General features: G+C 45.1%; 1 protein-coding gene across 1 annotated transcript in view; it reads right to left on the bottom strand.

Moving 5' to 3' along the window:
• Window positions 1-3,776: 3,776 nt before the first annotated feature.
• Window positions 3,777-13,701, bottom strand: part of PTPRO (protein tyrosine phosphatase receptor type O) — a 228,235-nt gene continuing 218,310 nt past the window's right edge. Inside the window, exons 22-27 of the mRNA XM_054167854.1 lie at window positions 13,072-13,206; window positions 10,227-10,349; window positions 7,627-7,781; window positions 6,548-6,683; window positions 5,766-5,886; window positions 3,777-4,672 (exon numbers count right to left, since the gene is read on the bottom strand). Coding sequence (XP_054023829.1) covers window positions 5,782-5,886; window positions 6,548-6,683; window positions 7,627-7,781; window positions 10,227-10,349; window positions 13,072-13,206 — 654 coding nt within the window. The 3' untranslated portion in view covers window positions 3,777-4,672; window positions 5,766-5,781. The remainder of the gene's footprint in view (window positions 4,673-5,765; window positions 5,887-6,547; window positions 6,684-7,626; window positions 7,782-10,226; window positions 10,350-13,071; window positions 13,207-13,701) is intronic.

A 13,701-nucleotide genomic window follows, 5' to 3' on the forward strand; every position in this document is an offset into this window, starting at 1 on the left:
AGGTCTGAAGCTACTCTTACATAGCTGCTTCATTCCTTGTAAGTACAGGAGTAGGGAACTTTTAAAATGATCTTTGGAACTCAAAAAGACAGAGCCACTATTTTCTCGTGGAAAGTATGTCTGATTTCATAAAAGGCACTGTGGTGGTTGCCTGCACCTCTGTGCCCTGTTAGTTACCAAAACACAAAAGAAACATTTGTATCCTCTACAAGCTTATTCGGGCATTCTGCATAGTTTACCTTTGCTCAGAAGGAGGCATCAGCTCTGAGAGTACAGAATTTGTGGAAGCACCCCACATTTTCCGTCTTGGAGAGAAAAGAGGAGGCTTTCCAAGTGTTTCTTTGAACCTGGGATTCTGTGTAGCTGCAAAGTTGCACAGAAAGAGGCAGACAAGTGTGGTCAGTGTGCTCAGAGGTGTCTTTGGTGACACCTGGGAGGGAAACAAATCCCCTTCCATATCCTTAAAGGCTAAGGTGAATAATCTGGGGTCTTGGCAGGCAATTGCTTGCTTTGTTTGTGTTTGATTGTGTCAGGTTTTGGATTAACTGCTAATGGTTTATCAGTCCAGTATGACTCTGGTTGGCTTTTACCCTTTAACTTTGCTGAACTAGACTTCATGCTTCCTGTGCTGTAGTCTGTGAAATTTGAACAGCATTAGGGCAGGTATTTCCCTTTTTGCTGGAACTTCCCTGGCAGTTTAAGGCCCTGCAGGGAGCTTCACCCCTCTGCTGTACAGTTTTTGAGTTTTCAGCTTCTTGGCAGTTATAAGAAATCAGAAGGAGATTTCCTCTTTTCCTCACAAGAAAATAAAATACCTTCATCAAAATTCTCAGTGTCTTAAACAAAAACAGTGGTAAAATGCAATGTTTCATTCAAAATCATTTTATTTAGGACTTGAGCAATGAGGATGTTTTTCTCTTTACACTAATGCTATAGAAAGATGTGATATGTGAAACGTGTCTTTGAAAAGGAAACAAATCCAGTTCTTTAAAAGTCAACAAGGTGCCTTATGAGCTGTGAGAAAAGGAATCACTTTTGGTGACACAGGAACTACTTTATTGTTTTGCTGCCACGGAATCTACCCTTTTTATCTGGGTGGAGGGAGAGAGTTTTAGAAGCATATATTCACCCAGCTCAACCACTCTGCTCCCATCCATGCCAACATTGTCCTCTCACAAGAAGTGGCTGAAAACAACAGCTTTTGCTTGCTTGAATTAAACTACGGTTTCCACACAAGCCCTTGAAAAGTTAGAAGTGGGAGGGAGGTGGTGTGACTGTGTGGCTAGTGAACAGGGGACAGGAAGGGCCATTTTGGTGCTCAAGATGATGATGGTGAATGATTGACAAGAGGCAACTTTGTTTTCTTTTGTCACAGATTAAAAAACAACTGTAAAATGAAGTAAAGCACAAGTAAGGCTTCCCAATCTGCTCTTAATCCTGGTGTGAAGATAGAAGGAAACAGTTCTGAACACCCAGGGCTCGCTGCACAGGGCATACTAGGTGAGATAACACTTTCACATGTTGCTCTGAAAACTTCTTAGCTCTTCTAAAACAAGTCCTGAGGTTTTCTTGTTCATTCCTTCCATGGCAGCATGCCCAGCATGAAGCAACAAGGAGAAAACCTGCCCTGCTTTCAACTAATGGACACTCACTGTGCAGAACTGCTTTGACCTATATCTTGGTCAGTAAATGTAAGGACAACAGAACAACATAGATCATCTGTGGTGTCTGCAGAGCCATAGGCAGGAAACCTATCATTCAATAAGCCCCTTACAAAACCTGAAGCTTCAGGTAGCTTTACAGCTGCAGTGACTTGGGAATTATTTTAAAGCAGGTGCTGGAAACCACATCAACATGCAGCACAAACCCAAAACATTGTTTCTTTGGACTTGCTTCTAAGGAACACCACAAGGTAAAACCAGCAGTAGGATATGCTGGTTCAGGCTGAAAGGCTCTGTGTGAGCCTTCTGAACCACAGTGTCTCCCAGAATCTTTCAGTGCTTTACTCATGCCTTGAACTCTGGGAGAGATGTTTTCCACTGCCATCCCAGCATACTCAGTTATGGAGTTTTACATACTATGTGGGGCAGGAAAAGGTATTTTTCTGAAGGACTTTTCATTGCAATTGATTCTGTGATTAAGCAGGTGTCAAAGGAAAAAACACACACCTGTTCCTGTGCAAATGGAATACTGTTTTTCACATGCACTCAAAAACTGTGTAGTAAATTCTGCCTATTGAGGCAGCATCGTTTGCAGCAGTGTGATGTTGGCATCTTTGCAGCAATCTAGTACCTTGCCATGTTCAGCCAAGCTTCTGTTACAGCCAGCTCCCACTGTGACAGTTTGTGTGCACAAGAATGCTTTAAAAGTAACCTGCTTACTCTGGCCTATGACACGGAACCAATGTGGACACCATGGGCAAGGGCCAGCAGGAGGGAGGAGGCAGCAGATGAGAAATTAAGAGCATTTGTGGCTTTGTTTATTTACTTTTTTTTTTTCACCTGCTAGTACTCTAGAGGGGTGTGAACATATTTTCTGAGTGAACACATAATGGAAGGCTAAAATAGAATTTTTTTGTAAATCATGAAGACAGGGTCTGAATGGAGAAGTGCTCCTTTATAGTTCTGCCTTCTGTTCAAATTAGGCCAGGAAAACCTTTGCTGTTCATACTGAAATGGCAAGCCTTCCAGCTGAGGTACACTGGTGAAATGAGAGTGCACCACTGAAGCCCTTCTTGTGAGCATTCTGCTCCCTGAAGACAAGGCACTCACCCCTTTTGCACCTGTCTGTCTGCATCCTGTCAGCATCTCCCCTTTGGGTTTGGTGGCAACGGTGAAGCAGTATTGGATGCCTGGAAAGAGAAGGTGGGAAGCAGGGGCAATTCATATCATGGTCATTTAATAATCTGAGGTATAGTCCTGTCTCTTCAGTACCACTCACAAAGGCCTCTTTTATTTGGGGAATTCTGTTAAGTCTCTGCAGCTTTGCATATCAGAGATGGGAGAGTCTGAAGCAAGTTTTCCATTGTAACTGATAGGATGCCAACGTGGATAATAAAGGAAGGTACACCTAGTTACCTGCCAGTGGAATAACTCCTTGGAAGAAAACAATTTTCAAATGTCATCTGAAGGAGGTTCTCAGGCTCCTGGAAGTAGTTGAGCTACTGAACTACACCCAGGTCACCCTGCCAGGCAATAGCAGGTTGTGAGGGGTGAATGAATAAAAAGCAGATGTGGAGGTGTGTGTGCTGTTCTGCTGATAGTGACTTCTTCACAAGTAAGCAATCCAGGGTGTTTACTTTCAGTTCAAGTTTGGTTTGTTTACAATTGAGTAGCATTGCTGCTAACTTCCAATGAGGTGACACAAAGCAACAGGTTACAAAAGTGCCATCAGCATCCATCCTGACAGCATCCATGTCACAATACACAATGAAGTACCAGAATTATACAAAGAGCCAAAAAAAGGAGAAATATAGAGCTAATTATTCTGGCTAGAACTGAAACTGACAGTGAAAAAGAAAAGAGCCCCCCCTCCCTGACCCCAAAGCCCCTGCAGGAATCCGGGCCGATGCTTTGGCAGCCTTGTAACGATAAAGCAACCACCAGCCCTTCACATGCCCAAACCTTGTCTTTGTAACATCAGCAATTCCTGGCTCTCAGAAGCAGTGCCACCCATTAAAGCCCCTTTGTTTTTAAACCTTTCTCTACCTCCCCAACCTGAATCGACTTCACTTTTTTTACATGGGGTTAATACTTATTAAAAATAATTAACAAATGAGAGGTACAGGCACCGTAGACTGCTCAGACAGTTAAATGCTATAGTAATGGAGTCTAAGATATCCCAGCTCTTGAAACTCAGCTGCACTTTCATCGGATTCATTTAAAACAAAAGCCTCAAAAAGTTGGCAAAACAGAGCATTCCTTCTCCTTAGCATTTAGTAGCACAGTAAAGAACCAAACCCACCCCATCTCCCAGTGCTGGCTGCTGCTTCAGCTTCAGGCTTCACGGTTTGGATTTCTGCTTGTCAGTCCATTCCTGGGGTCCTGTGCTCTCCCCAGGCCCCATCAGTGCTGCAGGAAACCATCAAATCCATGTACCCAGCAACATCCCCCTCCCCCCCATCCCCTTTTCACAATCTCCAGAGTTCTTCATGTATGTTCATGCCTCGCTATTCACTAATGAGGTATTATTAGATACTAACAATGCCTGCTCTCCTATGGACATTAGCACAGACCAAGTGACACATGAAGAAAGCTCTTCAGTCAACCATTAAAAAAATATTGCACTTACTTTAACCTTAAGCCCAACCTGCACAGAAAAAAACACCAAAATAATTAACAAAATTAACCAAAAGTACCCAACAAAAGCCCAACACTCTGGAGCAATCTATTTTATGCACATTTAGTGTCTTTTCCTTCACGTTGTTTAGTTGAATTTGGTCCAGTATTTAAAAAAAAACCCCAGAAGTCCAGAAATGAAACAGTTCAAAAGACACCGCAGGCTCGTTAAGGCTTTTTCTCCCCAGTGCTTCAGAAAGTTCAAAGTTCCTTTCTTTCATTGTCTGCTGCAAAGCAGTGGTCTCTGGTGGCAGAACAACTGGCTGTTCAAACCATCATAAGAAAAAGAAAATGCATCAGAAGCAAGGGAAGATGGGTGTGCTTCATGGTCTCACCTGGAACCAAACAAACACAGGGCTTTAGGAATAAGGAAAGGAAATCATTACAGTTCTCGGTGGTTGGTTTTTACCAGCCCTGAATACAGGCTGGGCTTGCACCTACCAGTACCAGCTTGCTGGGCTCTGGGACTTGGGTTAGACCATAAATGATGTGAGCAGTAGGAAAAGTGAGGCAAGTTGGGGGTCCCTTTACAGGCACAGGAATGTGGCACACAGAGGTTAATAATGGTGCGTGTGTGACACCAGAGATACACAGTGGAGAGGGCTGGGTGCCCACAGCTCAGCTCTCCTCCAGCTGTTTGGGAAGCCTGTAGCTTTCTGCTTCACCCAAAAGCAAATACTAAGGTTATGTCTGGATGTCTGGGTTATTACTGCTCATTAGCTCACACAGCAGTGATGTTCATCCTCACGGCTTGTCCTCATCAGCAGACCTCTTGGTAGGTCAGAGCCATGTGTTTTACTCTGCAGCCAGGGACTGAGCTGGGATGGCTGTATGCAGCAGATCAGACACTGGGGCTCAGTGGAAAGGCCAGATGGTCACTTCACTTATGCCAGTGCCAGTTTGAGCCCCTGCCTCTTCCCTGGTTCTAGATTTATGAAGAAAATTCCCCAATGTTTCATGCCAGAGCTTTTTGGTTGCCATCTAACCCTCCAGAAGGCTCTGTTGCCACAACAGCAGTGCTGGCAGAGCATCCCCATACCTCTGCTGGCCTTGGTAACCTGACAGTTGGTAGGTGACTTGAGAATGACTGAAGATATTTAAGTCCTCCTCTCTTTTAAGCTTTGTAAGCAGTGGCAAGTGGCAGGGAATGATCAGATGTATTTCTAGATTCTCTTTTTCTTCAAATGATGAGTGAGCCAATAAACTCTTACAGTCCCATGGAAAATATACCAGATTATTTACTGCAAGAGGCTAGAGGGATTTTCTTCATGCTCTCCACATGAACATCACCTCAGAGGGTGATGAGGCCTGGAAAGCTCCAAACTGACAGCAAAGCTCCTGGAGCAAACATGTGTGATGCTGGCTGCTGCTGAGCAGCTGGGACACAAGGATGTGGGCATGGTGCAGGGCTGGGCTTGCCTGACTTACCACCTGTGACTCTGAACTAGGACTTGCTGACATTCTCATATATGACATCACTGATGCAGAACTGCTGCTTCTTCTTTTGCCACATCAGCTGCACACACTGGTGAATAAAAATGTATTGTTCCTGGAAGAAAAGGCCAAATGAGAGGGCATTTTTGCACCTGGGAAAGCACATGAAAACCCAGATAGTTCACAGTAACAGCCTGCAAAACTTCGTTTCTCCCTCCTCAGCCTCTCAAAGTGTACAATGAGGTATCAGCTCCCAAAATAACAGCTTGCAATTGTAACAGATAGCAGTTGGGGAATCACAAAATCTACCTGAGCCCTCCTGGCATCATAATAACTTATTAATAACCTGAGTGATGATGGGGGAATGGAACAGGTTGCACCTGAGATAAAGTGGATCTGTACATTATATTGCCTGAAAATGACTGAAGTCATTGACAAGTGTGACAGGCTGCCATTAAGCCATTAATCCCCTCAGCAAGCCCAAGTCTTTTCAACAGGGTTGGACAGTTTCTTGTGTTAATGTGTAAGAAATGCATTAGAAGTTCACAGGAGGTGAGAATAACTCATCCTCTCTGGAAGACAACAGTGAGACTGTGGATGTATTACCAGACCCACCTATGCAGCAGATTAATAGCGTGACAAACTTCATTGTGTCTAATCAGAGCTACTCTGTCAGGTGTTCAGGAGCAAGAGCAGTCACTGGATGTGAACACGCTGCAGAGAGGTATGAAATGGATCCAGTGCTACCCTGATAACACTGAAGTGAACTCTCTTACCTCTGTCTGCACCATGGACATTCTGTAGGACCTCATGTCAGACACCAGGCCCAAAACATCCACGAACTCGTGGTCACGGATGTGCTGTAAGAGCCGGTCCAGGGCTATGAAGGTTCCTGTTCGTCCCACTCCAGCACTGAAACACACAGAGGCATGAAGCTCCTGTCACAGCTTTTCTGAGGTGGACACAGAGGAAAAGCAGTGGTACTGCAAGAAGCAGCTCATCAGGTGCAGCTAATCTGAGGCCAGGCAGGCTGGTTCATCTGTCAGACTTAGTGCCATGCAATCCTTCAGCCATTTTACAAATGCTGCTCTTGTTTTGCATTCCAGTGGATCACTAAGTGCCTCATCAGGAAACTAGCAATGATATTGATATAAAAGACTGTTTCCTGGGAAGAAGCTTTCAAAAGTGTGTAAAGTGCTGTTTATCACATCAGCACCAGGAATGATAAGAGGGTGCTGACACATTGTGCAGCAGTGTAACTGCAGCCTCTGGGGTGTGTGATGTGGCTGAGATTAAGCTTTGACTTCCATTATGAGTATGTCACCCACAATGTACATATAGTCATCCACTGCAAACCATCTGTTTCTGAGGTATCTGTTGTGAGTAGCTCTTTTGTGAGGAGCCACAAGGAGGTTTGAAATCAATTAGGAGGATTGAATCAGGAGCCAATCTAGTATGATATCACTAACATGGCAGCTGCCCCCACAGAGGCCAAGTAGTCAGTATCATAATAAAAGGCCAGCTGCTGCATAAGAGAGAAATCTGACAGCATATAAAACACTCTCCCTCCAAAATAAAAGGGGAAAAACCCCATATAACTGTTAGCATGTGATACTGGTACTACTGCTATCAGAGGAGAGTGCCACTCCAGAAAGCAGTGCCTTCATGTCTGTGGCTGCAGGTTGAAATCCCAGCCCCACTGTATTCAAAGAGAGGAACTAATCCTTTATCCTTAACTCCAGAGGGAACCAGCTCCAGCTAGCACGTGAGCAGAACCCCAAAATCTCTCCTTCCAACGGTTTCCCAATCTGTTGAACAAATAGCACTCTTCAGTTCATCTCTCTGAAGCATTTACCTGCAGTGTATGATCATGGGGCCTTTACTCTTTGCTGCTTTCTGCCTGACCATCTGTACAAACTGAAGGATGCTTTCGGCAGCGTTGGCTGTGGGGACGCCATGATCTGGCCAGGCAGTGTAGTTGAAATGCATCACATCTTGCACCTCATCAGCCTAGGCAGAGAAGCAGAACAGCAGCATGTTCACAGGAGTAGAAAAAGTGCAGCCACACTCAGTCAGACTGAGGGGTTTTTCTGTTGGGTTATGGTGGGTTTAGTTCCGCCCCCCGCCCCAGTATTGCCTAAGAAGGTAAAAGTAAGCCAAAAACAGTGGCCAAGAATTGACATGGTTGTTCATTAAAAAAGAATGGAATGGAATGGAATGGAATAGAATAGAATAGAATAAACCAGGTTGGAAGAGACCTTTGAGATCATCGAGTCCAAGCTATCATCCAACACCATCTAATCAACTAAGCCATGACACCAAGCACCCCATCCAGTCTCCTCCTAAACACCCCCAGTGATGGTGACTCCACCACCTCCCTGGGCAGCACATTCCAATGGCCAATCTCTCTTTCTATGAAGAACTTCTTCCTAACATCCAGCCTAAACCTCCCCTGGTGCAGCTTGAGTCTATGTCCTCTTGTTCTGGTGTTGGTGGCCTGGGAGAAGAGTCCAGCCCCCACCTGGCTACAACCTCCCTTCAAGTAGTTGGGAGAGTATATCAGGCCATCATTATCAAAAGGACATGAACTTTTGTTTCTGGGTTGGGGATTTTTCTTTTGTCCTTTCCCCCCCCTCCCCCTCATGGCATTTTGCTTTTATTTTGCTTTTAAATCAAGAATTGCTGCATTTTTCAAGTTTAGGCTTCCCTTACTCTTTCTGTTCCATTCCCTCTCCTTTTCTTGTCTTGACAGAGATAAAGAAAAACACTGTTGGCAAGTAATCAAGATTGGACTCTGGAGAGGTGTTTTTTCTTTCAAGTTTCAAAGGGAAAAATACCAAAAGGGAATTCAAAATCACTAGAGAGAGAAAGGAAGTATTTAGAAAAATGCACATGGTCACATCATGATACATCAGTGAAATAAGATCCTCTACACACCACATTTTGCCTTTGAGACTTAAAAACCCCTCAAAACAGAGGGAGGAGTGGGAGCTGTCATCACCAAAATCCATGGCAAGTACTGTGTTTGGTTTTGCCGTTCGGGGTCAGGCTAAATGCTCCTACTGTGGTCCCCTCTCTCCAGTCACAGGCAAGAGGAGATCCTTAGGTAAACAGTATTCAAACATGAATGCCAGACTGACCTAATTATCTTGAAGGACTGTTTACCTAACCTGCAAACTGCAGTCTCATTATCATTTCATTAGATGCCAACAGCCCAATGTTACGTTTGCACTCCTAGCCCTCGCTCTGCATGCACTTTGATAACACACAGCCACTAACATGGCTGAGCAGGACTGAGGCCTGAGATAAAGAAAAGAGGTTGTTCACACATTTGTTGTGCCTGATTGCTAACACCACAAAATATGTTCAAAGCTCTGGTCCTGCAGTTTGCTGAAAAAATCACAGATACAAAAATTTTAGGGGAAGGATTTGTGACTTAGCCATTTTCCTGTCATCAGTAAATCTGCAGATGACACCAAGCTGGGGGCAGGAGTTATCTGTTAGAGGGCAGAAGAGCTCTGCAGAAGGACTTCGGCTGACTGGACAGATGGGCAGAGTCCAAGGGCATGAGATTGAACACATCTAAGTGCCAGGTTCTACACATTGGCCACAACAACCACATGCAGTGCTACAGGCTGGGGTCAGAGTGGCTGGAGAGCAGCCAGGCAGAGAGGGACCTGGGGGTGCTGGTTGAGAGTAGGCTGAACATGAGCCAACAGTGTGCCCAGGTGGCCAAGAAGGCAAATGGCATCCTGGCCTGTATCAAGAATAGTATGGCCAGCAGGAGCAGGAAGGTCATTGTGCTCTGTACTCAGCACTGGTTAGGCCACACCTTGAGTCCTGTTTCCATTTCTGGGTTCCTCAGTTTACAAAAGATGTTGAGCTGCTGGAAGGTGTCCAGGGAAGGGCAACAAAGCTGGGGAGGGGTCTGGAGCACAGCCCTATGAGGAGAGGCTGAGGGAACTGGGGTTGTTTAGCCTGCAGAAGAGGAGACTCAGGGGAGACCTTACTGCTGTCTATAACTACCTGAAGGGAGGGTGTAGCCAGGTGGGGGTTGGTCTCTTTTCCCAGACAGCCAGCACCAGAACAAGAGGACACAGTCTCAAGCTGTGCCGGGGAGGTTTGGGCTGGATGTTAGGAAGAAGTTCTTCCCAGAAAGAGAGATTGGCCATTGGAATGTGCTGCCCAGGGAAGTGCTGGAGTCACCATCACTGGAAGTGCTTAAAGAGAGACTGGATGAGGCACTTGGTGCCATGGTTTAGCTGATCAGATGGTGTTGGGTGATAGATTAGACTCAATGATCTTGAAGATCTTTTCCAACCTGGTTAATTGTGTATTCTGTAAGAGTGAGGGTAAGGACACTGGTATCTCTCTTAGACTTTTTTCCACAGAATGCCAGAATGCCAAAAATTATTCTTCTCCTTCTGGCAGGGCTGTGCAAAGTGTTTGACTTACATAGCTAATTCGGAAATTCCTATAAACCCAGTCTGTGTGCTCCTCTTCTGACAGCATCTCCACCGTGATGTCCCCATAGGCAACAGGATCTTCTGTAAAAGGCCAATAATGATCACATTTCACCTGAAATGGAAATAAACAAATACATATTTATACATGTATTTAGATCATGGAGTGCTTTGGGTTGGAAAGGACCTCCATGGCCATCTAGTCCAACCCCCCTGTAGTGAGCAAAGACATCCTCCCTGCTAAGGTTGCCCTAAGCCCTCTTGAGCCTCACCTTGAGTATGTCCAGGGATGGGACCTCAACCACCTCCCTGGGCAACCCATTCCAATGTTCCACTACCCTCATGGTAAAGAACTTGTTCCTAACATCCAATCCAAATCTACTCTTCTCTAATTTAAAAGCACTGCCCCTCATCCTATCACTCCAGGCATTTGTTAACAGTCTCTTTCCAGCCTCCTTGTAGGCCTTCTTTAGGTACTGGAAAGTCATTCTTGGGTCTCCCCAGAGTCTTCCCTCCTCCAGGCTGAACATCCCCTGCTCCCTCAGCCTGTGCTTGTAGCAGAGGTGTTCCAGCCCCCTGATCATTTTCACAGCCCTCCTCTGGACCCAGTCCATCAGGTCCATGTCCTCCTTGTGTTGAGGGCTCCAGAGCTGGATGCAGTGCTCCAGGTAATATATATAAGCATTATAAAAATATATTCAAAATGTAAGCATTTATACTGATGCTTATATTTATACAAATATACATATTAATCTATTAATATTAATATATATAAGCATGTATTAAGAAGCACAATGAGGAGTATACTGCACACAGCTTTGGAAATGGCTACAGCACTATCTACTTGATGGTGCAGCAGGAGGTAGTATATCCTGCCATGACTTCCAGCTTGATCATTCCTACTTACATACCTGTGCAAGTAAGCTATCCATAGGTTTTCTGGTGGGAAGCATTAGTATAGCACAGAATGGCAATGCAATGTCTTTGTAGATTGTTATATTTCCTGAGAGAAGAGGTCCAAAGGGACCAAAGCATGGGGAGGAAGAATGTGTGTAGAAAATCCTAAATTACACTCCAAACATTTCTGTTTTAATGCCAAGGAAAATGAAAAGTATAATACTTGTGTTTTATTATTATCTAAACTTAGAAGCACAGAACCACAGAAAAGCTGAGGTTGGAAGAGACCTCTGGATGTCATCTTGTCCAACCGCCCTGCTAAAATAGAATAGAATAGAATAGAATAGAATTAACCAGGTTGGAAGAGACCTTCGAGATCGTCATGTCCAACCTATCATCCGAAAAAGCAGAAATGTCTCGAGAAGCCTGCTCAGGACCATGTCCAGGTTGCTTCTGAGTATCTCCTGGGAATAAGAATCCCCTATCTCTGGGCAAGCTGTGCCAGTGGTCAGTCACCCTCACAGTGTCACCTGGTAATGTGTTTAATATGTGCCCATTGCCATGGTTTACTTGATTAGATAGTTGATAGGCTGATAGGTTGGACTCGATGATCTCGAAGGTCTTTTCCAACCTGGTTAATTATATTCTATTTTATTCTACTCTATTGCCTCTTGTCCTGTCACTGGGCACCACTGTCTGCTCCCTCACATCAGGTGTTTATACACAGTGAGAAGATTAGACTAGACTAGACTAGACTAGACTAGAATAGAATAGAATAGACCAGGTTGGAAGAGACCTTCAAGATCATCACATCCAACCTACCACCCAACACCACCTAATCAACTAAACCATGGCACCAAGCACCCTATCAAGTCTCCTCCTAAACACCTCCAGTGATGGCGACTCCACCACCTCCCCAGGCAGCACATTCCAATGGCCAATCACTCTCTCTGTGAAGAATTTCCTCCTAACATCCAGTCTGAACCTCCCCTGGCACAGCTTGAGACTGTGTCCTCTTGTTCTGGTGCTGGTTGCCTGGGAGAAGAGACCAGCCTCCGCCTGTCTACAGCCTCCCTTCAGGGAGTTGTAGACAGCAAGAAGGTTTCCCCTGAGCCTCCTCTTCTCCAGGCTAAGCAACCCCAGCTCCCTCAGCCTCTCCTCATAGGGCTTGTGCTCCAAACCCCTCCCCAGCTTTGTTGCCCTTCTCTGGACACCTTCCAGCAACTCAACATCCTTCCTGAACTGAGTGGCCCAGAACTGGACACAGGACTCAAGGTGTGGCCTAACCAGTGCAGTGTACAGGGGCAGAATGACCTCCCTGCTCCTGCTGGCCACACTGTTCCTGATACAGGCCAGGATGCCACTGGCCCTCTTGGCCATCTGGGCACACTGCAGGCTGATGTTCAGCTGCTGTCAACCAGTACCCTCAGGTCCCTCTCTGCCTGGCCACTCTCCAGCCACTCTGACCCCAGCCTGTAGCACTGCATGGGGTTGTTGTGGCCGATGTGCAGAACCCAGCACTTGGGTGTGTTCAATCTCATGCCACTGGATTCTGCCCATCTGTCCAGCCTGTCGAGGTCCCTCTGCAAAGCCTCTCTATCCTCCAGCAGGTCAACTCCTGCCCCCAGCTTGGTGTGGTCTGCACATTTACTGATGATGGACTCAATGCCCTCATCCAGATCATCGTTCTCCTGAACTTTCTTTTTCTATCCAGTCTGAAGAGTCCCAGCTCCCTCAGCCTCTCCTCATGCGAAATGTGCTCTAGTCCCTTAACTACCCTGAAACCCCTCCCATAAGTGCATGGAGTGCTCTTCCAGCTCTCATTATGAAGCTGCCTAATGACCAGAAAACAATGTAAAAAAAACACCTCATCCACCAGAAAATAAATATCTTTGCAGAGTGGGTTCTTTTTGTACCACAAGCAAAGTTTTCTTACATACCCTTCTTTTCTCATTACACTGAGTAAGCATAACAGTAATTTGAGATTTTTGCTGGAGAACCATCTTCCAGAAGTCATTCCTAGTTTCTGGCAGCGGTCCTTGGGTTGCAATGTATTCCTGGGGGGAGTTATAACCCTAAGAAACAGAGACAGGTGCTGATTAGTGCATCAGAACACATCAGTTTTTCCTCTGACATGCATATTTGTTTTGCTTGCTCCAGTTGATTTTGTTCTCTGTAAAGTGATTCCTAATATAAAGAAACTACTTCATGATTTTTGATATTTATTTGAAGATGACAACTTTCACCAGCTTTTGATGCTCCCATAGTACAAGCAAGCTAAAATGAAAGACAGGAGATCAGCCTATTGTTGTATAGACCCTTTGTCCTCAGAACAGGAAAGGAAACATTAAAAACCCCAAGTAATAAGATTCCTAAATCAAAACTCCACCTTCTTGCAGATTTAATCATCCAGGGGTTGGTTTAGTTACAGACATAAAAACAATGATAGCTGCTTGGTCTGCTCATCCCAGGCAGTGCTGTGGTGAGTTTCAGTCACTGATGCAAAAGCAAGCTACCAAGGAGAGGGATTATGTGTATGTTTAGGTCATAAGAACTCTAATTAATAGCAT

The sequence above is a fragment of the Dryobates pubescens genome, chromosome 15, assembly GCF_014839835.1.
Source record: "Dryobates pubescens isolate bDryPub1 chromosome 15, bDryPub1.pri, whole genome shotgun sequence".
Lineage (NCBI taxonomy): Eukaryota > Metazoa > Chordata > Aves > Piciformes > Picidae > Dryobates > Dryobates pubescens.